This window comes from Rhinolophus hipposideros, assembly GCF_964194185.1.
Source record: "Rhinolophus hipposideros genome assembly, chromosome: 11".
Lineage (NCBI taxonomy): Eukaryota > Metazoa > Chordata > Mammalia > Chiroptera > Rhinolophidae > Rhinolophus > Rhinolophus hipposideros.
In genome coordinates, this window is record NC_138057.1 from 19,906,978 (window position 1) to 19,932,527 (window position 25,550).

Consider the following 25,550-nt stretch of genomic DNA (forward strand, 5'->3'; position numbering starts at 1 on the left):
GACTATCCAGAGGTTTCAGATTTATTGATAATATTCTATTTTTTAATCTGGTAGTTATTTACATTATTCTCTATAAGTCTTGGGTATCTACAACACTTCATAATTCTTTAAGTACAAATGAGCAAAGAATTCAGTTATTTTAGAAAACAATATTTTGATCAATAGAAATTTTATAGAAGTCATTTAAAACTGGGCAAAATTAAGAATCTCCATAATATTATTTTATTTACTACTGTAAATAATTTTTATTTATTTTATTTATTATTTACTGTAAATAAATTTTATTTACAGTAGTAAATAAAATAACGCAAACATCTAAGTTACAACTTCTTAAATAATCATTTCCAAAAGCATCACAACGTATACAACCCTGACCTAACAATTTCTCAGGGATAGCAGCTGAAAAACAACAAAATGCGTGCTGTAAGCAATATTTAGTGCATGCCAAGTGGTTCATTATTTACAGGCTGTAAATAAATTTAAATATACACAGTAAAGAGCTACCACAATTATACAGTTTCAAAATACAATGGTAGATCCTTTTCAAAATTATTTTTTAAGTTACAGCAAATATTTTCTTCCTTCCTTAAGTTATTCCTTTGGCTCCCAATCATTTCTATTGCTGTAACCACTGAAGTCTCACCCCAAGTTCTATTCATTTACTGCCAATCACAAATAGTAAAGAATAAAAGTACTCCAGGACCTGGAAGTTGACACAAACACTAGGAAATTTTCAATATGTATTACCTTTTCCCATTTTAGAAGGTGTGGGAAGTGTGGCAGGGTTTGTTCTTAAGCATCCATCAGAAATGCTTCTTTTATTAACACGGTACTCTCTGGACCCTTGGTTACACCCCTGCTGTACACATTTATAACCTCCAGTAAAACAAACTAAGACTAATTTTTAGTATCAATTTCTCAGCAATAAAATAGATCCTTATACAATTCAAATCTTGACAACTAAGGAAATGATGTAATATTACCCTATATTGTGACCAAAATAGGTAAACCCAGTTTTTAAAAGCTTACATATGGATTTTGAATTAAACCTAAAAAGTATATCATCTCTTAAACTCTGAAAGCAGTGTTTAACCTTCTTTTTCAATCCATATTCTTTTATGATAAACATAAATATCCCCTACCTGCCTTTAACGTTAGTATCCAAAGATAAAGTATTATAATGTACATGTTCTTTTTCAAACCACACAGCTTTCCAGAATTCTGAAACTTTGCTCTGGTTGAAATTCACTGATGAAGATATAGTAACAACTTTTAAAAATAGCGTATTTCTAGATGCTTTCAAAGGCCTGTAACTACATATGAGGAAAAATGTAAATGGGAAATGAAACAAAAAGAACCAACTTACACATATAACATGTTTGTGTCCAAGTCAATGCAAACCACATCCTGTGGTGGGTCATGAAGGTCAAAATACCTTGAGTCGACTCCAACTATGAATGGTACAGGTGCACTCAGCACCGCCGCCACTGAGAGAGGACACAGGGGAATATATGGGCACTGCCACTGAAATGGAAAGATCATCTGGGGAAAAAGTTAAAAATTAGCCAAATTTTAAATTTGCAATAAAATTATGTAATTAACTAGTATCACTGAAAGGGAACGTAAGAAGCAGTTAAGTCTACTTTCTTTTACCTTAAACGTCATTCCAAAAACTGAATGACTATAAAACATTACTAAGCAATACTATGAACCAATATAATTAAAATCTTTAAGCATGACAATGATTACAAGCACAGTAAAAAAACGCTAACAGCTCTTTGCATGTCAATTATTCTAATGTCTATACAAAACCCACATTCTGTTTTATGGAAAAAGTCAAAGACAGAGAATGGCCTTAAAAATTATAAAACAAGCTCAACATGTTCTTTAACTTTTATGCATTTCATCCATCTATTAATTCTCAAAATAACCTTTGATTAAAATCCAAGGAATCAAAAAAGCACCAAGGAATCAAAAAAATTTAAAATGCTTCTCTGGGGAATAGTAGTCATCAAATGAAAATTTCAACTGAAAAATTTCCTAACTACTTAAATAAACATAAAATGATCCAACTTCAGTGAAGCTTGGCATCTTAAAAATACTAGTCAAGGGTGTCTGGATGGCTCAGCCGGTTAGAGCGCAAGCGCAGAACAACAGGGTTGCTGGTTCGATTCCCACATGGGCCAGTGAGCTGCGCCCTCCACAACTAGATTGAAGACAATGAGCTGCCACTGAGCTGCCTGAGGGGCGGCAGGATGGCTCAGTTGGTTAGAGTGCGAGCTCTCAACAACAAGGTTGCCGGTTCAATCCCCACATGGGATGGTGGGCTGCACGCCCCCTGCAACTAAGACTGAAAACACCCACTGGACTTGAAGCTGAGCTGCGCCCTCCACAACTGGATTGAATGACAACGACTGATGGGTCCAGGAAAAATACTCTGTTCCCCATATTCCCCAATAAAAATAAATAATTAAAAAATAAAAATAAAACTACTAGTCGATGTAAAACATACCTGAAGAATCTACCAGCTTTCCTTCACAAAGCTCTACCTTAACTGTATCCCATATGCTTTTCTTTTTTAAAAAAAAGAACAAGGTTTGTTAACTAAAAATCCAGATTAAAATTTTAATAAACAGTTAATATTCAAATTTTCATCCCTGATAAATTTTTCCTCTCCTATAAAAAAACCTTTCAAGGTCTAGTTCAATTCTTATCCATCATCACTCACCCCAAAGAAATGCCTATAATATTACTACCACTGTCAGTTATTCCAGAGAGTTATTCAGAACTGGGATTTTATCTTCATTTATTTACTCATCAAATATGTGAACACTTACTAGGTGCCAAGCACTGCTCTAGATGATGGAGCATAACAGTGAATAAAACAAAGATTCCTGCCCTCACAGAGTTTGTAGTCTAGCGTAAGAGTCAGAAAGCTTTTTCTGTAGAAGATAGGAAATGTTGTAGGATTTGTGAGCCATATTGTTTCTTAACTCTGTCTTCATGTGTGAAAGCAGTCACAGGTAATATGTAAATAAATGGCCTATGTTCCAGTAAAACTTTACAAAAACAGGTGGCAGGCCGGATTCAACTTGCAGGCCATAGTTTGACAACACCTGGTCTAGCAGGAAGAGACAGAAAATAAACAGAAAACATAATAAATGAAATATATCATGTCAGAATCTGCTAAGGGCTACAGAAAAATGAAATGTTAAAGCCAGGTAAAGAGGATCGGAGTTCAGAAGAGGAGAAAGGAAAAGCAAGGTTGTATTATTAAACAGGCCAAACAGGGTAGGCCTCATTAAGAGACAACTGAACTAAAACCTGAAGAAAGTGAGGGATTTTGCTAAAGTGGGTATCTAGAAGAGCGCTTCAAAGAGAACAGCTGGAGCAAAGGCCTTCAGACACGGCGGCCTAACGTTTCAGGGGTAGCAAGGAGTCCAGTGTGGCCAGAGCAGAGTAAGGAAGCGGGAGAGTAGCAGAAAATGAGATCAGAGAGGACAGAGCCACTTGCACAGGACCTTGCCAGGACTTCAGATTTCCTTCTGGGAAAACGGATTATCTCCCATTCAATGAAAGGTGTGTTACACCTGCAACTATGTAAGAAATTTTAGAACAAAACTATCTGACGGCAAAATAGGACCCCCTTGTCTTCACATTTGACTTTTGCAGTGCAATCATAAATAGGGTCGTTTTTACAAAAATACTCATTGGTTTCATCAATTTTTGCTACACGGCTCCACTAACTCTGTGATGTTCTTTGATACTCAAATTATTCTCCTTTTAAAGAATTTATCTTGTCACCATTCTTTTCACTTTTCTCTTCCTTAAATTGCCTAACTGCCAAATCCTCATTTATCAGAATTTTGTACGCAATTCAGGCAGCTCTCCAACCTCAGTTACATAAATTCCATGTAATCTTGCATTTTTTATAAAATTTCCAATTTCATGTTGCAACTTTTTCCACGTGTTCTTGCACTATATATTGCTGAAATCAATCAAGAGACTGGGCCACAAAGGTTCTGACAAAGGGGCATGGACAAACACTAATGTTTATAGGAAGGAATATTTGAGTGGGAACTTGCTAAAACTGCTCAGTTCATTAACAAATATTTTCATGTTATAACAACTTATGCTTTCATATGCAACTGTGAAATTAACATATAATGAGGCCTGGGAAATTGATATATAATGAGGTTCTTTGCCTCCCATAAACCATCTCGTATGTTATTGTTTTCAGTCTTAGAAGCATTTTTCTGACCAGATTTAAGATCCTGGAGACATATCCCATTTGTGATTTAACAAATATTTATTCAGTGCTTACTCCATGCTATGTAAACACTTGTACATTATCCTATTTCACAATCACTTAGAATTTTCTATACATTACTGAATCACAATGATTAAAAGTTAAAACTGGACTCTCTCATGTTAGTGGCAGACGGCAGCTGCTGAGTGGGACGCAGATAACCACTGCAAGCACTGGGAAAGTCTCCCTGCCCCCCAGTTTCAGCTCTCGCAGCCAGTATCTGAGCTCTTCAGCACGACCATGGTGCTGCCCAATTGCTTAGACCAGCTGGGGGCGGAAGGGGTGAGGAGGTGGTCAACCAGTATGGCAACAAGTACATCCAGCAGACCAAGCCCCTCAACTTGGAGCGCACAATCAACTTGTACCCTCTTACCAATTGTACATTTTGAACAAAAGAGCCTCTCTCTGAGGACAGCTCTTTTGCAGCCAGATTTCAGTGCATGAAGGAACTTGATAAAACTGGAATGAGGAGGACCGCAGAAGATCTGATTGTACATGGGCACTGGCTACCCCATGTGCTACTATTACAGCTGGGAACAACTTCCTTCAAATTACCTGGTGGTGAACTTAACCCAGGAAAAGAGGAAGTTGAAGAACTAAATCGCTTAATGACAGATACTGGAGTCCTGCAAGACTGGGTCACTGATGACTGCACGGGGAACTGGTGGAGACCAAATTTTCAACCTCAGTAACCTCCTCAGTATCCCTATATTCCTGCACATTTTACAAACCCCAAGGAACATAAGAAGTTGTTTTCGGTCCAACTTCAAGAGAAAGCCTTGTTTGCAGCCCCTAAAAATTACAAGCTTGTAGCTGCACCACTGTTTGCATCATATGATAGATATGAACCATCATTTCTAGTCTCCCTGAGCTTTTGAGCAGGTTCAAATTTATATACAACTGAATTCCTGCCCAGTGGAGAAGTAAAATAAGCCATCTCTGTGAGCAGAGCTCTACAGCGTAGAATAAACATGGTAGGAAAGTTTGGATGCTTTTGTAGTTCGTAAGTGCAAGGATTGGATATGTACCTTCTTGTGTGGAGGAGATGTGCCTCCCACAATCCTTGTTACAACATCAGTACATTACCCGTCTGACGTGGGAAAACAAATAAAGAACAGAAAAGAGAAGTTTTTTTGGTTTTATCTCTTTCCCAGTCCCTAAATTGCTACCTACTTTCTATTGTTTGAACAGTAGTCAATAGGAAGAACTAGATAGTGGTGTAAATACATGTGATAATGTTTAATTTGCTTTTGTTTCGACTCATACACTTTCATACAACATTTAAGTGAACTTCAATTTGGTTTTTTTTTTAATGTCACATTAAACTGGTAAAATTCTAAAAAAAACCAAAAAATTAAAATTGGGAGAAAGTAACTGTGTAATTTATTTCCATTAATTGTAGGGCAGCTGAATTTAGCCAGAACCTCTCATTTAATACAATAAGTTTCATTCACAAGTTTTATTATTCTGTAATCATACAGATTCTCTAAAGACCTCTAAAACATGAAAAACGAAATACTAAAAATTGAAATTTTCTCCCAAGTAGAGCAAGTTTCTCTTTGCCACCCAATTGTTTTTATGTTAAACTTTTACTGATAATTTCAAAGTGGCTTTCGTTGAAGGAAATTTCCCTTTAGAGTAAAAATTCTGTCAGCAATTCTGTACAAAAAGGAAAATTCTATACTTACAGCTACAACAGCTTCAGCTACTCCCGTCAGCACAGCTGGCCTAAGAGAATGCAGCAGAATCTTATTCTCAAGTAAAACAAAGAGCAGCAGTGTTGCACAGTTCTCGGGACCAAGATTCATTAACAAGGTGCTAAAGTTGGCTCCACTAGGGAGAGAGAGAGAAAAGAGATGATTATGGATTATGATTATTTTGCAAAAACATGTTAAGATTTGTGTATTATTTCCTAGATATTAATAGACTGAGAATCCAGTGTTAATTTCAAGTCCTGATTTAATTATCATTGAAAAGCAGCAAATCTAACGAGACAGTCTTAACAGAATGATTTAAACTCATCCTTTGGTAACAAAGGGGTATTCATCAGGAAAGGTTTTCCTGAGATCAATGATATGAGCTGAGCTCAAAAGAACGGAGGTAAGAGTTGGGGGAGAGGGGGGTGGTACAATATATACAAAGGCTTGTCAGGTTCAAGAAATTGAAATAAGCCTGTTATGACTAAAGCATAGTAAGGGAGAAGGTGAAAAAAGTAAGAGACTATGCTGGAAGAGAAATGACACAATTGTATCTGCATTCTTCTGGATTCTCAAAAGGACACACTGGCTGCAGTGTGAATACAGAACTGAAGGCAGACAAAAGCCAAAGAATATCAATTAAGAGGTACGTAAGTAGTCCAGGTGAGAGATCATGCTAGCCTGGACTGGTGATGCAGATAAAAAGAAGCTAATAGATTCATGACATTTTAGGAGGTTAAAATCAGCTCACCTTGAACATTTAATAATGAATTGGTATGGAGAGGGGAAATGAGAGGAAAAGGAAGGTAGGTATTCCCTACAACTCTTAAATATTCCATTTTTTAAATGGCCCCACAATCCAACCCGCTATAAAGTTAGAAATATTAAGGCTATCCTTACATAGTTTGTGAAAATAGCACTTTCTTATCTTAACCCTTAAAATGTTTTAAAGCATTCTGTTCCCAGTAAATAAGTATATCATTTTAGAAAAATAATGATTTACCTTAATGGTAAAGGTGTGGAAACTGGCTGTGATAATATTAACGCATCATGGACTGATAGCTTAAAAAAACAAAAAAAAAGATAAATTAACCAAACCAATTCTAAAACCTAAGTATTTAGATCAAGGGTAAAATGGAAAATACTTTAATGTGCAGACTAACATGACAGTTTTGGAAACATGTACTAAGATATAAAACAACAGCTATATTTACTCGGAGGTACTGTACTCTTTTTAATTAAACTGTTAATTCAACTGAATTTTAATTCAGTTAATTGGTTAAAATACAGTTATTTAAAAATTACGGGATAATTACTTTTTAAAAGCCTCAAATTTATTTACTCTACACACTGGTAAGCACTTGGAAGTTCCTTGATATATGTTAACAGTTGCTGAACAGAAGTACATTCAAGTACATTCAAGATTAACAATATTTGACTTAATGCTACCACATCACATAATATAACGTTGATAACATCTTAGAAAAACATTTCCACCTGCTTGCTTCTCAGTGCTACTCAAAGTGCCAGTCTGCAAACTGTTATTGGTCCAGGAAGAGATAATATATAAATGGAGAGCAAGCCCTTTAGAAACTTTTATGGCAATCTGACACTGTTCGCACATCCAAGTACGCGATCAGTGAACTCTTGGGGTCTACAGATCTCACATGGCAGGGTGTGTACGTCACAGCTGTATACTTATATAGGTCTGCCACTGATTGGAAATAAAAAGAAACTAGTCCTTTAACATAGTCTGAAAAGCACTATTATTATTTCCCTTTCGCCCTCCAACCATAATGCATTTCATATTTAATATTTATTAGTCTCTCCAAAATTAAAAACATGCCCAAACATAATTCTAAGTTTCAAGTTATTAAAATTAGCTACATAAAGGCCATGCATGGACCAATGTTGATAATGTCATGAGCCAGACATTATTCCAATCCTGTACACACCAAATTCAAAAAAACCCAGTACAAAAGGATGTTCAATAAAGATATAAAATGCAAGAAATTCAAGGATTTTATGAATGCGTATTGCTCCACCTCAAACCTAAAAAGCACAGAATCCACTCTATAATAATGAATATATGCAGGGTTCCCCTCAAATACACTTTTTGATTACCTGTACAAGAATTCTTGGTCTTTGTGGTGAAGGAAAAGGGATGTTTTGCATAAAATGGGAAATGTGCCTGGAAAAATTTTGAAATAAAGATTATTACTTTTCTAAAATTCTTCAACAATTTTAACAAATCTAAAATATCATTCCAAATTTGATGAAGCCACTTACCTAAAACTTAAGCTAAATAAATGTACTCAGTGTAAATAAATGTACTCATCCTACCAAACTTCTGAAATGCACAATGTATTTGGCTGATTAAAAGTCCATATTAATATATCCTGTTATCACCAGAAAAATAACAGTAACAAAAATAGGGTTTTCATGAAAGAAGCTAATTTTTATTGCCACAGTTATCAGTACCAATATGGGGACAAACTGTGATATAATAAATTACAACTAATACAGAATTTAAGCCTAATAATTAAAAATTAATCAAATATGAATTTAGTTAATATGATTCTTTTACTGTAACTTAGGGCAAACATTTAGCCTCTTCATTTCTCTACCTATAAATTTCTTAAGTTTATCCAAAGTTTTGACCTCTTAGGAGCCACTAAAATGCAATACTACTTCAACTGAGAAAAACAAATCGATCACATACACTGATTTTATTTTCAGGAACTATTCACAGAAACTTAATTTTTCAAAAAGTTGATAACATGTCACTAACATTAAATTTTACTTCAAACAATTTTAAGTTAGTCCGACAGCTGAAAGTTAAATCTAGAATTATAAACTATTAAGAATAAAACACAAAAGTAGAAACTACATTTCTATACCAAGCTGTGATAAGTTTAAGTTGGTTTTGAATAGCATTATTTTAAAACCTGCAGATAATTACCTCCAACTTATCCACTAAACAAGTATGTTTTGCTGGTACTCTTTCTACTGTAATGTGAGATTTTTCAAATTGTAAGAAAAACCTATGTTTATGCATGCTATAATACATTTCCACAAAACTCTTGACACCTCTTCGTTTTTTAGCAGGGTATATAAATTATCTCTTCTAATAAACAAAAGTCATTGTGCCACTAGAAGCCAGAAAAATGTGGTTTTAAAAAAGACAGAGGTTCCACATATACTTTTCTTGCTCACGATTTCCATGACGAAGGGAATTATAAATCAAAGGAAAAACATGAAGGAAAAAAAAAAACATGCAGAATTCTGTCAATGCTAAAACCAAAACTTCACTTTTAACATCAATTAACTCACCCTTATTAATTTTTAGATCAGTTTAGAGATGTTTTATAGTTAGAACTTGGAATGGACACTTGAATGGGGTGGGTGGGTGGCGGGGTGGGTGTGGGTGTGGGTGTGGGTGGGTGTGGGGGGGGGTGGGTGTCAACACCTATTTTTCTCTTGGTTATTAGAGAATGACCAAAAGAACAAACACAATACAACACATATGTATGAGTTCCTTCCTCAGCTGAATTCTCAAAAGATTATTTGATCGTCCTCACCACCACTCCTCAATTTTAAATTCACAGTCAATTACTCAAATGAAGAAGGGAGAAAGTAAAAACTAGAGTGACTATGACTCTTCTTTTAACTTTTCTGCTTCAAGTCAGGTAAACAATGAAATGTATATATATGCCCAGTTTTTCCACCAGACATCTCTTTACTCATTATACATACTTTTCAATGGGAAGAGGATGTGGTCCAGACACAGAAAGTTTGTAGATAAACATGAGAAATTTTCTAAAAGCTTCAAAAAAAGGCCAGTGTGAGAGTAAACAAATGCATTTGTTTGAATTGATGGATTTGGAGACCATTTTTCTCTCCACAGGTGTCAACAGACCCAGCTGCATAAGCTGTTTCTCTGTTAGAAGTTCCCAAGAATAAGGCTCATAAAACTGGATGGCAGCTCCATATACCTACAGAGCAACAGAATTCCATTATAAGATTTGAGGGTTTTTTAAATTATCTTTTTCTCTTATTTCACAGAAATATTTGCTTACAGTGCATGACAGATAAATAGAAAGTAAAATCTCAACACTGCTCATGGGAATATAAAACGGTGCGGCTGCTGTGGAAAACAGTCAAACAAAATTCACCTCCAAAAATGAACAAAGAATTACCGTATGGTACAGCAATTCCACTCCTAGGTATACAGGTATCCCCCGCTTTCTGAAAGTTCTTATTATGCCACATCGCTTTTACGAAAGACCTACATTAGCACCTGTTTACACTAACAGAAATAAATCCAAAGGGGATTTTCACTTTTATGAAGAAAGGTGAAAAGCGAAAACAGAGCTCAGCATTTGCTTTGCAGCCAGCGTCATAGATGCTGCGGGCACCCAGCAGCCAGAGCAGCACCACCACGCCCCTTCCCCAGCACCTCCACATCAAGGTGCCATACTGTGAAAGTGTCTGTGGGCATCTGTGCTTTATCTGAATTTAGTTTGTGCTTCTATTAGCAAGATGTATCCTAAGGTATCAGAAAAGCCTAACAGAGCTTGTAAGGGTGTTATGCTTAACATAAAACTGGACATAATTAAGCATTTGATTGTGAACTAAATAAAGGCTTCCTAAGTATGAACTTGCCTGGTCCACCATTTGTACTATTTACATGCAGAGAGAAAGAATCTTGAAAGCTGCCCAAGTTACTATTGGTTCTGCTAGTAGTAAAGTGGTCTCCCTTAGTTGGAATGCACAATGGATAAAATGGAAAGTCTATTGCTTGAGTGGATTGATGGGTGTACAAAATGGGGTGTGTATTTAGCATATCACTCCTGCTTTTAGTATATGTTAGTGTTATTTTAGACTTTGTGTGTTATTTGGTATGGTTTGGTAGCTTATTTTGGGGATGTGGGCATGCTAAAAAAAATTTCTACATAAATTCACAATAATTGTTTCTTCGCTTTACACTATTTTGGCTTGCAAAAAAAATCCAGAGGAATGTTCTGTTTTCGGAGAGTGGGAGAAACCTGTATACCCAAAATAATTCAAAACAGCAACTCGAACAGATATTTGTACACCAGTGTTCATAGAGTCATTATTCACAACAGCCAAAGGTGGAAACAACCCAAATGTCCATCAACAGATGACTGTATAAACAAACTGTGGTATACAGTTATATATGTGACAGAATGTTATCCACCCTTAGAAAGGAATGAAATTCTGATAGATACTGCAACATGGATGAACCTTGAAAACATTATGCGAAGTGAAATAAGCCAGACACAAAAGGACAAATATTATATTATTCTACTTACAGGAGCTACGTAGAACAGGCATATTCATAGACAGAAAGCACGACAGAGGTTAGCAGGGACTTGGGGAGGGGTAAGGGAAGCTTCTGTTTAGGGTGATGAAAAAGTTTTCAAAATGGATGGTAATACTTTTATAAATCTTACAACTACTTAGTAATTGTATATAACCCTTGTATTTGTAGCTACAACACTCCCAGATACAATTATTTCAAAGTGATCTCAGAGATTTTTAACCAGCCACATGACAAAAGCATCTCAGTGAGGCTTTATTGTTCTCTACTGGTCAAACTTGATAACTCAAGTGTTTGAAGATCTTAAAATTTTCATTTATACTTATTGCTTTCAATGAGAGAATATATAAATGATTCTATAAAGAATTAGCTTAGTTGTAAGCAATCCAGTTGACATAATTGGACTTCATTCAGTGTGTATTTTACTATGTTCCAGATGCTGTCCTGGATCTTAACCTTTATTATTTTTAACACAATGGTTGTGAACTTGTAGCCTATAGATTGAGGCCACGGATGTATTTTGTTTGATCCCCAAGAGTCGGCTTTAGTTACGATTTTCAGTAAAATTGCCTATTTTATCAAATTACCTCAGAAAATTTTCAATTTTAAATTTCTACTGTATCTATTTACTTTTAAGATACTCAGGTTTTATTTACTTTTTATTTCCTAATATTATTTATTTTAGGTATCTCTTTTATTTTAAATTATCATTCTATGTCATTATTACTGCTGCATATACGTTTTCAATTTTTGGCTATTACAAATAAGGCATATACATGTTTTCAAAGAACATATACTCATATACACTCATATCTCTTGGGATATGCTCAGAAGTATAACTGCTGGGCCACAGGGTTGTTTCTTTTCCTTCCTGATAATGCAGAAGTTCTATATTTATTTTGGATACAAGTCCCATCTTGAATACATATATCACATTATTTTCAATCGGCCTATGGCCTGTTTCTTCACCTTCTTAATGGTATCTTTTGAATGAATATACTCATATGTTCTTAACTACAATAAGGGCACATTATTCATCTTTTTTTTATGGCTAGTGCTTTCTCCATGCTGCTTAAACTACCTTTGCTAACTCCCTCCATTTTAATATATTATTTGACTTCTGACCCTCATTGTTGTTGAGAAATTAGCCAATCAAATAGTTGTTCCTTTGAAAGTAAATGTCTTTTCTTTCTGTTTTTTGTCTTTGGTGTTCCACTGTAAAAGAGGTGGTTCTGTATGTTTATTTTTTTCTGCTGAAGTGTTCAGAGTGTATCTTTAATCTGAAGACTCAATTTTTCATCAATCCTGGAAAACTCAACCAACCTTACCTCTTTAAGCTACCTCTCCCTTTCTAGTCTCTCCTTCTGTAATTCATTAAGTATCTATTGGTCCTTCTGATTCTATCCTGTACGTATTTAAACTCCTTTTATGTTCTATGTTTTTCTGTGCTACATTTGAAATGACCTATCTTCCACTTCATTAATTCTCCCTTCATGTATATCTTATCTGCTGTTTAAATCACTCATTGAATTTTAATTTTAAGGACTATATTTTTAATTTCTAAACATATGATTCTTTTTCCAATCTGTCTCTTCATTTTTCAAAATATCCTGTTCTTTCTTGATGTTTTGATCCCCTCTATTAGGTCTTGAATCATTTCAATTATATATTCAATTTACAATATCCTTCAAATTGTTATTCTTTTATTTCAGTATCTTGAGGGTCTAATCTACTTGGTATTGTGTCTTGTTGATTCTTTCCATGGTAACTTTATCTTCTAACTTTTACTATAATCTCATCTTGAGGCCTGGGTTTTGGGGGTGTCTCTCCAGAAAGACTTTATATTTGTTTCTGTAGAAGCTCCAGGGGTATCAGAATCCTGATACCAATTTTTATGCTGACTTTTCACCTTGGGCATTATAGTACACATTTAAACCAAAATGTATTGTATCCAAATAATCCTAACATTCAAATAGAATTTATATTAATCATTTTATGGGATTAAAACATGGACAAAGTAGGTTAAATAAAAGGGAAAAAATATACCTTTTCAGCAGAAGAACCTGTCAGGACAAAAGTTGAAAAAACTGGAAGTGGGTATTTGGTTTGGGGATCCCAACATTCAATAGTAGCTCCCATAGGAAGGCAGAAGATAGGTACAGATTCTGAGAGTGGAAACGACTCATAGTCATCTTCTGGGTATCTAAAAATTAAACCTTTGGAGAAGACAAAATTTTTAATAGTTACTTTTCCATAAATTATATGTGATACATTATTAGGATATTTTAATAGCAAATTTCATGGAAATATTTATGTGAAATTTCAAAATCGATTTTTCTCTTGCCATATCAGAAATTAAAATAAATTAACAAATTTACTCTAGTTTTTTTACCTATGAACTTTTAGTTCATTGTAACATTAAAATGTATTAAATATACTAGTTAAAACTCTATTCAACAGAATAACCAACTTAATGTATTTACTTCTACATGCTGCCAATATCTTATAGAGAATGGTAAGAAACATACAGGAAAATTTACCAACTATTTCAGTTAGTCTTCTGTAAAAAACTCAGGGAAGGGACAAGTGTTATGAAATAATGCCAAGGAAACAGAAATTATCACAGCCCCCAAAACTCATCTTGAGAGAGAAGCAGTGTAAAAGGCATGCAACATGAAAAGTAAATGAGACAGAAACCCTTTGTGACTGAGTCCAGAGTGTGTGAGACAAAGGAAGTATGAGCAGGAGGCACTCTGAGAAGCATAACAAAGCTACATGGCATTTGTTCATTAGTCTCTGATGGCTCTAATACGCAGACAACACCTAAGATAAACACTTGAAAATCAGTAGATTTTTGAGTCCAAATTCAGTCTCCAAAACTCTGTATTCTAAAATAAGTGTCTTATATCAAGTACCTCATACTTTCACAAAGCTTGTTTCTATAAGGTTTAAGTGACACTTTCCACCAAAAAAAAAATTTAGGAAATAACATATAGTCAACCCATTACAGCAATGTTAACAGTGTCACATTTAAAAATGATAATGAATTTATAATTGTTAGTTGCTACCTTTACTTTTATATTATAATTAAATGGTGTGATTCATTAGAATGTCTTTATAAGGACAATCAAGATTTTTCAGATATAAATTTTCCTAACTTCCCTGAAGTAAAACTTTAGTCAAAAAATTGTGCATGATCAAAAAATATTTGACACTACTTGTTTTCACAAAGAAGTATTCCAGTATTTCTCTTCTATGTACAACTGGAGCATACCTGTATTTTCAGTTTTTATCCCACCATACCAGTGGGATGAAGAGGTCACACTTAAATCTTTACAGCCCTTGACACTTTACTGTGCAGTAAGAATGTGGCGATAGATTTCTCAAACACGTCATGGCAGAAAAGTTTCTCAGGCCCTCCTCTCCTCCATATAGCTGATTCTTTGCAACAAGGGAGAAAGGAAGCAAGTCCACCTTTCATGGCAAGTAACATGTGGTTTCAAATCAGACACACAGAGATAAGAGAAGGAAATATAAGAAGTAAAGATGCAGTTTGACACCTTTCTGATTGCCAAAATATAAAAGGTCAGAGAGTAAGCAGTTTTCCACTGAACTGTTAAATTAGTGTACACTAAAAGCTTGAATGTTTATTCCACAAATGCTTGCTTGGGATGAGAGTTTCTATTTAATTAACACTTTTTGGGGGGAGGGGTAATAGTAATTTATCCTGTAGTATGTAGTGAATTTAAGGAAACTTATGCCTTTACGTGCTAAAATTATAGATAATTCAATTTATGAATAACTCAATTCCACAGACTACAAAAGGGAACATACACTGCCTCTTCTAACCAAATGTTAATGTGCAACAATAACTACAGTAATAGTGACAATTTTCTTTTAATTTACTTACCAGCTTTATATGCTATTGAATTAGAAGCAGGCACAGACTTCTTATAACATAGAAACACACTGGAACCCCACTGTAAAATATAAATTAGGTTTAAAAAAGACAAAAGAGTGAAAAAAAATTCCTTTTGTTGAATGTTTTCTAAAGGTTCTGATTATTCAGGGAAGTCTATTTAAAACATGTTTATCAAACAGACTACATAGTATAAAACAGAGCAAAACATGAAGTTGAGAACACTAAAAGAGTTAAAAAAACATTGCCACAAATATCAAACTGGCATGAAGGCAGTTTCAAAAAGCATAGAATTCTACAATCATCCACGACTGCCTACATTTGAAAAAGACAGCATGACGTGGAATGGACAATGGAGCCCACACTAGGAAAGACTGGGGTCATTGGGGTCCTATAAAGTCGTTCGTTACCTGCAGAGGCAAACTAATAGTCCTGGGAGCATTAAACATGTCTGCCTACACCAATTTAAGCTGATGTAAATATATTTTTGATGTAAACATATTTTTTCAAAATAAATCTGATCCAATAATAAACTTTAGTCTCATAAACTATAAATCAAATGTGTATGTTCAATTTTTGTCTTATTAGAGTCCTTTTAAAAACGTATGTAAAACTACAATATTTAAAATAAATACAAGGGGAGTCTCCACCTGGTCTCCCTGCAATTGTCCTTGTTACACTAAGCTTTTGGGTGACTCTTTGGGTTTCAAAAGCTTAGTGTAACATAAGCAATACTGGCATGTAGAAAAAAATAATTCTCTACTTTTAAGTATTTATTTCCTGGATGAAATTATTCTAAAACATCAGATGGCTAAAGAGTTTTTAAATTATTATAAATCATAAAAGTTAGAAAGCTAAAAATAAAAACAACCATGAAAATATAAACAATAGTAAACAGGAATCCAAAAATTATCCTTTTTATAAATATGAAATGAAAACTTTATTCTTACCATCCCACAATTTAAGTTTTTGTCAACTTTGCAGAAAGTGTGAGGAGGGGTTTCTCCTTTACTGGTTACAATAACACAGATATCAGTTACAGCCAAAGAATTCTGGGGTCGAACTGGAAGAGCCCTTCGATAAGTGATAAAAATTCTTTGTGAAGTAGTTGAACTATTGTTGACATTGGCACAGCGACCATAGGGTGTGGCTTGGATCACTTCACAACCTGGAATAAGCCTTTCTTTCCCTTCATATAAAACTCTGCATGGCAGGGAGAAGATAGAAAAATAAATACATAAACACATTTCAGGTTAATGCTGGTTTTCTTCTTGAAAACAAAAAGAAAACTTTTATAATCTCTACCATGTTGCCTTGAAAATACAACTGGGTCTTATATTAATCTTTGCTCCAAAAGACGCATTAGGGCTTATGTTCAGGGGATGTCATCCTGAAAAGCATGCTAGGGCTTATTTTCCGGTTAGGTCTTATTTTCGAGGAAACATGGTATTTATTGTTTCCCAAATCTTAATTGCAAACCAAAACTAAAATTACTACTTTGGGATTATAAATCTCTTAATTACTATTTTTTAACAGCCAGAAAATTTTAAGAAGTGTAAATAGGATCAAAGAACTTGATTTTTGGTTGCTTATTACAAGAAACATATGAAACAAGCAAAGAGCAACACCACAAACATCCTCAGGTCAATTCCCAGAAGTTTTAACAAGTATTCACACATTTGTACAAAATTTTCCTTCATAATTCCTGTCAAAATTTTACCATTAAAAACCCCTTTTTAAATAAGCTAATAAATAAAAAGACATCTCATGGTCATGGCTAGGCAGACTTTAATATGGTAAGTGTCAATATTCTCCAAACAGATCTACAGAGTCAACAGGATTCCTTTTGAAATCCTAACTGCTTTGTTCTTTTTTCTTTTTTTGGTAGAAATTGGCAACATGTCCTTAAAGTTCATATGGAAATGCAAAGGAACTAGTACAGCCAAAGCAATCTGGAAAAAAGAAAAGAACCAATTTGAAAGACTCACATGCCCCCATTTCAAAACTTATCTTCTATTACCTTTTCTGTATGTTTGAAAAATTTCAAAAACAGAAGTGCTGGAGAAAAAAACTCTCATTTGAAAGTCAATGAATCTGATAAATGGAGGAAGATAAGAACTGTGGATAGTAATAGTCTGTGATTCTTTATCTTAATAAATATATCTGACATATAAGATATTATCTTGTTTAAATTATACTTTATATTATATAGAGTATCCAATATTCTGAGGGAATATCAGATCTTACATATTTAACTTAACACCTTTACCAGGAAAAAAATACTATTATTTGTGTGAATATCTCATCTCAGTTAATAAACCAGTCGAAAAGGTCAAAAGATTAACAATGGCATTTCATATTTAGTGAAAGGAGATGGGCGCCTCTTTACAGCGGCTAATAGATTTTTCCAAACATCACCAGTGTGCTTGAAGGGGTAAAGGTGGGGAGGACAGGTAAAAACATTTAAGTCATCAGATATTAACAATTATTTGATCTGGAGAGAAATATTTACCATCGTGATTAGCTTAAAGACAACCACAGATAAGTAAACTAACAGAAATAAGATGCGTTAGGGAACAGCAAGATGTGTATGAAAGAGCCACTTGCAACTTGAAAGCATCCTAAGTATAATGATCTAAGTCATCATTTTACTTTTAAGTCGTGCCCCAGAATCCCAAGCAACAACAATTATGATTATATATGGTCAGGGGGTTTGGGGAGGGGCTATGAAAAGATGGCCTTCAAAGGACAGCTAAGGGAACACTGAGGACTAGAACGTAAGTCCCTAGCTGGTTTCCCTTCAACTGACATGGATATTATCAAAATTTTATCCTACAGCCAACCTTCTGTGGACATTTCTTCTTAAGAAAACCATAGAGAAAATTAAAAACCTGAGAACAAATCCATTACATGTTATGAATCACTCCACTGCAACCAATAATTTGTGTTCACCTCCTTTCTCCTCAAAGGAAAAGCCCCTCATATTAAAGGCTAATCCAATCACACATTACCCTTTAATCTGTTTCATAATTTTATTGTATCGAATATCTCCTCTTATTCCTATCTCAGCTCTTCCTTCTCCACTGGTTTCTCTCCTTCAATATAAAGATGTTCCAAGTTATTCCCTGGGAGAAAGGTTTAAAAACAGCCCTTCACTCTGCCTCCTCTCTCCCCTCAGGTATCCTAAAAACCATTGCTTCTGGGGAGTTTGTTAAAGTACAGATTCTGATTCAGTAAGTCTAGGGCAGTGCCTGAGATTGTGAACTTCTAACATGCTCCCAGGCCCTATGGACAATATTGGCTCGGTCCATGGACCACACTTTGAATAGCAAGGCCCATAACTTCCTTCTCTTTTCCTTAAAGTCAAGCTTTCAAAAAGAAGCCTCTATTGACTCCAATTGCCAATCATTTCTCAACCCTTTCTAACCTGGCTCCTGTGCCCAATGATCCTATAAAGTTGCACGACCGCCATTCTAACTGCATTGACTTGAAGGAAAATCATAGAGGCCAAACAGGGTGGACGATACTAAAAGACTTAAATGGATGCTACATAAGGGTCCATGGATACTACCTAAAGGTCAACGAAGATAAGGACAAATCATCCTTTGGCTGTGGAAATCTGAACATAATGAGGACCTTGGGACAATTTCACCAAAGCTCTACTGTAACAGTGGAGGTGATGAGCATAACAAGTGGTGCTCGAATGCAGCAGCTCACTACCTTTCATAATGTCTGAACAACTATTAACTGAATAACCAGCAGCTAACTGCTTAAAAAAACAAACAACTTCATGGGTCAATCAGGGAAATGTGGATATATGATGATAGTAAAGAATTAATTATTTCTCAAGCTGTGGTATTATGGTTACATTAAAAGAGATTCAACATAAAAATCAATGAATATAATATAGCACATTAATAGAATGAAGGAAGAAGCCACATGATTATCTCAACAAAAAGGCATTCGACAAATCCAACACATTTTCATGATAAAAATCTCTCATAAAACCAGGAAAAGTAGGAACCTTCCTTAAACATGGCATTTTGAAAAACCCACAGCTAAATCATACTCAATGGTGAAAGACTGAAAGCTTTCCACGTTGAGATCAGGAATAAGACAAGGACACCTGCTTTCATCACTGCTATTCAACATTTACTATAAGTTCCAGTCAGAGCAGTAAGACCGCTGGGGGGGGGGGGTCAGAAGAGGGGTAAATAAAGCAAACTACAAAGAAAGGAGTACAACTATATTTGCATAGGACATGACCCTATATATTTTTTAAATCCCTAAAAATCTACATGAAAACTATCAGAGCTAATAAATTCAGCAAAATTGCAGGATACAAGATTAACACATAAAGTTAAAATTCAGCTGTGTTTCTATACACCAGCAATGAACAATCCAAAAAAAAAAAAATTAAGAAAACAATCCCATTTATAATAGAATCCAAAGCAGTGAAAAACTTAAGAATAATATTAATTAAGGAGGTGAAAGATTTGTACACTAAAAGCCACAAAACATTGCTAAAAGAAATTAAAGAACACCTAAATAAATGGAAAGACATCACATTCTCATAGGTAGGAAAACTTAATATTGTAAAGATGGCAATATTCCCCAAATAGATCTACAGATTAAATGCAATCCCCATGAAAATTCCAACAGCATGTTTTGCATAAAGGAACAAGCTGATCCCAAATACTTCCTAAGATGCTCTCAAGTAGCTATATGGTTTTACTAACTGATGGTAATGGTAATAAACAGAACAGCTTAATATATGATACGTGTATATGGTAAAGTATTACAGATATTCTAAAAGCACATCATCTTCACAGAAGAATCAATGTAGACATTTTGGGAAAAAAGGCTTTTACAAAGAAGAATATTCTTCATTGGCTGTAGTCTAGATACTAAATACCTCATAACAACTACACTCCTTCTAAAGTGTAAATACCTTCCCTCCTGGCACTAAAAACCACACAGCACAACTATTTTTTTTCCAACAGGAATGCTCCTTTGTTAAAATAAATTCAAGGCTTCACAAAAATCTCATCACATAACCCAAGGAGCTCCTTAAAATCTACTGTCTTTTATTGTAGCTTCTTGTTCTTTTATGTTTAATTAATAAGCTTATCTGACAAATACAACAGAAATGGAATCACATTTCAGGCTCTAATGCCTTCATTTCAATATTCTTTTGAAAGGAACTGAGCCAATGATTCAAGTACAATGCAAAGAAATTCAGTAAGGGTAGATAGAGATAGTAGTATCTTCTAATACTTGAATCTGAAGTAACAAATAATAACAGAACTATCAAGGATTTCAAATTTCTATTCCCATGTACCTTAAGTAAGTTTTATTCCCTTCACTATAGCAAAAAAAATAAGTCATCGTACCCAATGTCAGTAAGGGGTGGTTTATCTCTCCCTCTCTTATAACAGAGGAAAAGTTCTGGGCTTTTCAGACTTCCATAGTTCAAGTTTGCTTGGAGAGCTGATGGAGTGGCTTCAACACAGGTGTAACCTTCAGGTACTGTTTCCCCAGCTGATTTGTTAATAACTGCAATGTCTGTAATTGGAGCTTTAGGTCCAGTTGACTTAGTATCTAAACGATTTATTTCTTGATCCAATAGAGTAGATGTATCAGTGAGACCTGCCACGACAAAGTAGTCGGTCACTCTTGGCCCTTTGTCTTCTATCATGGCTGCTGTTATATTTCCTAGAAGAGGAAAAACAAAGAAGACATCACTTAAATAAAATACTTCATCCTGACTCACTAAAGTTAAAATACTCCTGAGTTAACAGTGATCAACTAGCACACTTCCCAGTTGGGTTTATAATCAAATTGTTGTCATTCTGTAGAAGAAGGCTGTTTTAGTATCACCTTGTCGGCATTTACCTCCTACAAAGTACAAATCTGCAGCATCAACTCATTTGTAAGGCAACTATGATCCTTTTGTGTGCCTACGGCTCTATTAAAAATAATCAAACTGTCAGAGGTGGGCTATGGTGCTTTCCTTTGAGAAAAATGTACTTAATGAACAATATGTAGACCATTTAAAAGATCATTCTAAGTTACAGAATTCCTAGTGCTAAGCATCACATTTAAACAAATGAAGTGAGCATACTGTGAATTAGTCAAAGTCTAAAGCAAAAAAATGAAGTAAATAGCAACCAATAAACTCATGAACTCAGTATCTGAAAAAATAAAATAAAGCTTCTGAGGTTTTAAATATTTCCATGGATTTTATGTGCTTTTTAAAAACAACTGTATGAGGTATAATTTACATACACTAAAATACACATTTAAAGTGTACAATTTGGTTAAGTTTTCAAAAATGTACACACCCGTGAAATCATTACCACAACCACAGTGTTGATGGATAGTAAACATATCCATCAACACCCAAGTATTTTCTTGTACCCCTTCATTATCCCTCCTCCCCCACCGCCCCCCAGAGAATGTGTGATCTGCTTTCTGTCACTATAGGTTGGTTTCTAGAATTGATATACATGGAATCATATAGTATGTATTCTTTTTAGTCTGGCTTCTTTCATTCATCATAATTATTTTGAGATTCAGCCAGTTGTTTATATCAATAGTTCATTCCTCTTTATTGCTAAGTAGTAGCAACTCTTAAATATGCCACTATATATATACATATATATATATATATGTATATATATATATATATATTCACTTGTATAATAGACATTTGGGTTATTTCCAGTTTGGGGCTATTAAAGCTGTCATGAACACCCATGTACAAGACTTCTAGGCATATGCTTTCATTTAAGTTTCTAAGATGGAATGGCTGGATCACCTGGTAGGTATTTATGTAGTTCTAAAAGACTGCCAAATAGTTTTACACAGTGAGTGTACCATTTTCCATTCCTACCATCAGTATATGAATTTCAGTTGTTCCACATCTTCTCCGACACTCCAAAAGGCCAGTCTTTCTAATTCAGACATTCTAACATGTCTATAGTGATACTTAACTATAGTTTTAAATTGCGTCTTTCTAACAACTAGAGATGTGAACCATCTTTTCATGTGCTTATTTTCCATCCATATATTTTCTTCAGTGAAGTTTCTGTTCAAACTTTTTGCCCATTTTTTAATTGGGTTGTTTGTTTACTAATTATTCTAGAGATAAGTCATTTATCAGGCATATGCTTTGCAAATATTTTCTCCCAATCTGTGGCTTATCTTTTTCTCTTAATAGTGCCTTTTGAAAAGTTTTATTTTTGATGAGGTCCAATCTGTCAATCTGTTCTTTTATACTGTGTTTCCCTGAAAATAAGACCTAGCCGGACAATCAGCTCTAATGCGTCTTTTGGAGCAAAAATTAATGTAAGACCCGGTCTTATTTTACTGTAAGATTGGATATAATATAATATAATGTAATATAATACGGGGTCTTACTAATTTTTGCTCCAAAAGACGCATTAGAGCTGATTGTCCGGCTAGGTCTTATTTTCGGGGAAAACAGGGTAGATTATGCCTGTGGTATCATATTTAAGAAATCACTGTCTAATCCAAGGTCATAAAGGTTTTCTCCTGAAAGTTTTATAATTTTGAGTTTTAAATTTAGATCTATGATCCATTTTAATTTTTGTAGATGGTGTGAAGTATGACTCGAGTCATTTTTTTACATATAGATATCTAACTTTTCTAGCACCATCTGTTGAAAATACCATTTATTTCTCTACTATATTGCCTTTGTACCTTTGTTCAAAAATTAATTTCCAATATGTGTGTTGTTTACTTCTGGATTCTCTATTCTGTTCCATTGATTTGTCTATGTATCAGTACCATATGGTTTTGATTAACGCAACTTTTCAGTAAATCTTGAAATTAGGTAGTCTTCAACTGTTCTTTTTTCAAAATTGTTTTGAAAATGTCTTTTGCATTTCAATATGCATTTTAGAATTGGCTTGTCAATTTCTACCCCAAAAAAATGCTTAGTGGATTTTGGGATTGTGTTGAATTTAAGGAGGTCAATTTAAGCAGGATTAACAATACTGAGTCTTCTAACCCATGAACAAGGTTTAAGTCTGCCTTTATTCAGATTCTTGAGACTGGGCATCTTTATTTTGTTCCTAATCTTTGGGGAAAGCACTCATTCTTTTACTACAAAATGTGATGTTACTTGTAGGTTTTCCGTACATGCTCTTTTTCAAGTTAAGGAAGTTCCTTTCTATTCCTGAGATTTTTATCAGGAATAAATGTTGGATTTTATCATATACTTTTTCTGTGTGTGTGTGTGGGTGGGGGATATATGTTTGTGTATATTTCCACGACTTTATTGGGGAACAGTGTCTTTTTCCCAGGACCGATCAGCTCTAAGTCAAGTTGTTGTCCTTTCAATATTAGTTGTGGAGGGCGCAGCTCAGCTCCAAGTCCAGTTGCCCTTGGTTCAATCTTTTTTTTTTAATTAAATTTATTGGGGTGACAATTGTTAGTAAATTTACATAGATTTCAGGTGTACAATTCTGTATTACATCATAAATCCCATTCATTGTGTGTTCACCACCCAGAGTCAATTCTCCTTCCATCACCATATATTTGATCCCCTTTACCCTCAATCTTAACTGCAGGGGGCGCAGCCCACCATCCCTTGTGAGCAGGAAACTGACAACCTCGTGGTTGAGGGGACGCACTCCAACCAACTGAGCCATCAGGGAGCTCAGCAGCAGCTCAGCTGCAACTCGTTGTCCTCATTCTAGCTGCGGAGGTCGCAGCTCGCTGGCCCATGTGGGAATTGAACCAGCAGCCCTGTTGCCCAGAGATCACGCTCTAACCAACTGAGCTACCCGTCCTAACCAAATGAGCTACCGTCCGCCCCATCATATACTTTTTCTATATCTACTGAGATCGTATGGTTTTTCTTTATCTACTTTTTTTCCTATCTACTTTTTAATATGGTGAATTACACTGATTAATTATCAAATTATTAACCAACCCTGCACTCCTGAGATAAATCCCACTTGATCATGATATATTATCCTTTTTATATATGCTGTATTCTATTTGCTAAAATTTTGTTTGAAATTGTATATGTTAATGAGAGATATTGGTCTGTGGTTTGCTTTTCTTATCTTTATCTGGTTTGGGTAGCAAGGTAATGCTAGTCTCACACAATAAGTTGGGAAGAATTTCCTCCTCTTCAATTTTCTGGAAGAATCTGTATGGAATTGGTATTATTTCTTCCTTAACTGTTTGATAGAATTTACCTGTGAAATCATCTGGGTTTTGAGGGGTTTTCTTGTGGGTAAGGTTTTTAACCATAAATTCAATTCCTTTAAAACATATAGGACTACTCTAAAATTACTCGATTTCTTCTTGAGTAAATTTTTGTACTTTGCGTCTGTCTCGAGTGCATTCAGACTACTATACCAGAATACCATAAATTGAATGGCTTATAAATAATAGAAACTCATTTCTCACAGTTCTGGACGCTGAGAAGTCCAAGATCAAGGCTCTGGCAGATTCAGTGTATAGTGAGGGCTGGCTTCTTAGTTCACAGAATTCTGTCTTTTTGCTGTAACTTCACATGGCTGTAGAGAGTGAGGGATCTCTCTGGCTCTCTTTTATTATAGAAAGGCACTAATCCCATTCATGAGGATTTCACCCTCATGACCAAAGCACCATCCAAAGTCCCACCTCCAAATACCATCACATGTGGAATTAGGTTTCAAGACAAGAATATGGGGGGGACACACTCAGTCTACAGCAGCGTCTTTCAAAGAATTGGTCCATTTATCATCTAAGTCGTCAAATTTACTGTCATAAAGTTGTTCATAGTATTTCCTTATTATCCTTTTAATATCAGTAGAATATATGATGTCATCCCTCTCGTTCCAGCTATCATTAATTGGTGTCTTCTCTCTCATTTTCATAATCACTAATTGGTGTCTTCTCTCTCATTTTCATATTCAGTCTGGCTAGAAATTTATCAATTTTACTGGTCTTCTCTAAGAACCAGCTTTTGGTTTCACTGATTTTTCTCTATTGCATTTCTATTTTATATTTCATTTATTTCTACTTGATATTTATTATTTCCTTTCCTCTGTTTATGTAAAATTTAATTTGCTCTTCTTTTTCTAGTTTCTTAAGGTAAAAGCTGAGGTCACTGATTTGAGATCTTTCTTCTTTTCTAATGTAGGTAGTTAGTGCTATGAATCCCTTCCCAAACAATGTTTTAGTGACATCTCACAAATTCGGGAATGTAGTGTTTTCTATTTATTCAGTTCAAAATACTTTTGAATTCCCCTTTCTTAA

At 34.8% G+C, this 25,550-nt stretch overlaps 1 protein-coding gene and 1 pseudogene across 5 annotated transcripts in view; one reads left to right on the forward strand and one right to left on the reverse strand.

Annotated features, from left to right (window-relative positions):
* DENND4C (DENN domain containing 4C) overlaps positions 1-25,550 on the reverse strand; it is a 93,003-nt gene that overhangs the window by 47,988 nt on the left and 19,465 nt on the right. For 3 of the 4 annotated variants that reach the window (XM_081066057.1, XM_081066056.1, XM_081066059.1), the window contains exons 2-10: positions 20,663-20,984; positions 16,220-16,472; positions 15,261-15,330; positions 13,397-13,566; positions 9,763-10,001; positions 8,131-8,197; positions 7,010-7,068; positions 5,998-6,142; positions 1,367-1,542 (exon numbers count right to left, since the gene is read on the reverse strand). In XM_081066057.1, the coding sequence (XP_080922183.1) occupies positions 1,367-1,542; positions 5,998-6,142; positions 7,010-7,068; positions 8,131-8,197; positions 9,763-10,001; positions 13,397-13,566; positions 15,261-15,330; positions 16,220-16,472; positions 20,663-20,967 (1,484 nt within the window). In that variant the 5' untranslated portion in view covers positions 20,968-20,984. The remainder of the gene's footprint in view (positions 1-1,366; positions 1,543-5,997; positions 6,143-7,009; positions 7,069-8,130; positions 8,198-9,762; positions 10,002-13,396; positions 13,567-15,260; positions 15,331-16,219; positions 16,473-20,662; positions 20,985-25,550) is intronic. The other variant, XM_081066058.1, reaches the window with a different exon arrangement.
* Positions 3,209-5,213, forward strand: LOC308504688 (cleavage and polyadenylation specificity factor subunit 5-like; annotated as a pseudogene). The gene is made up of 2 exons: positions 3,209-3,264; positions 4,572-5,213. The product of its transcript is annotated as a cleavage and polyadenylation specificity factor subunit 5-like (transcript).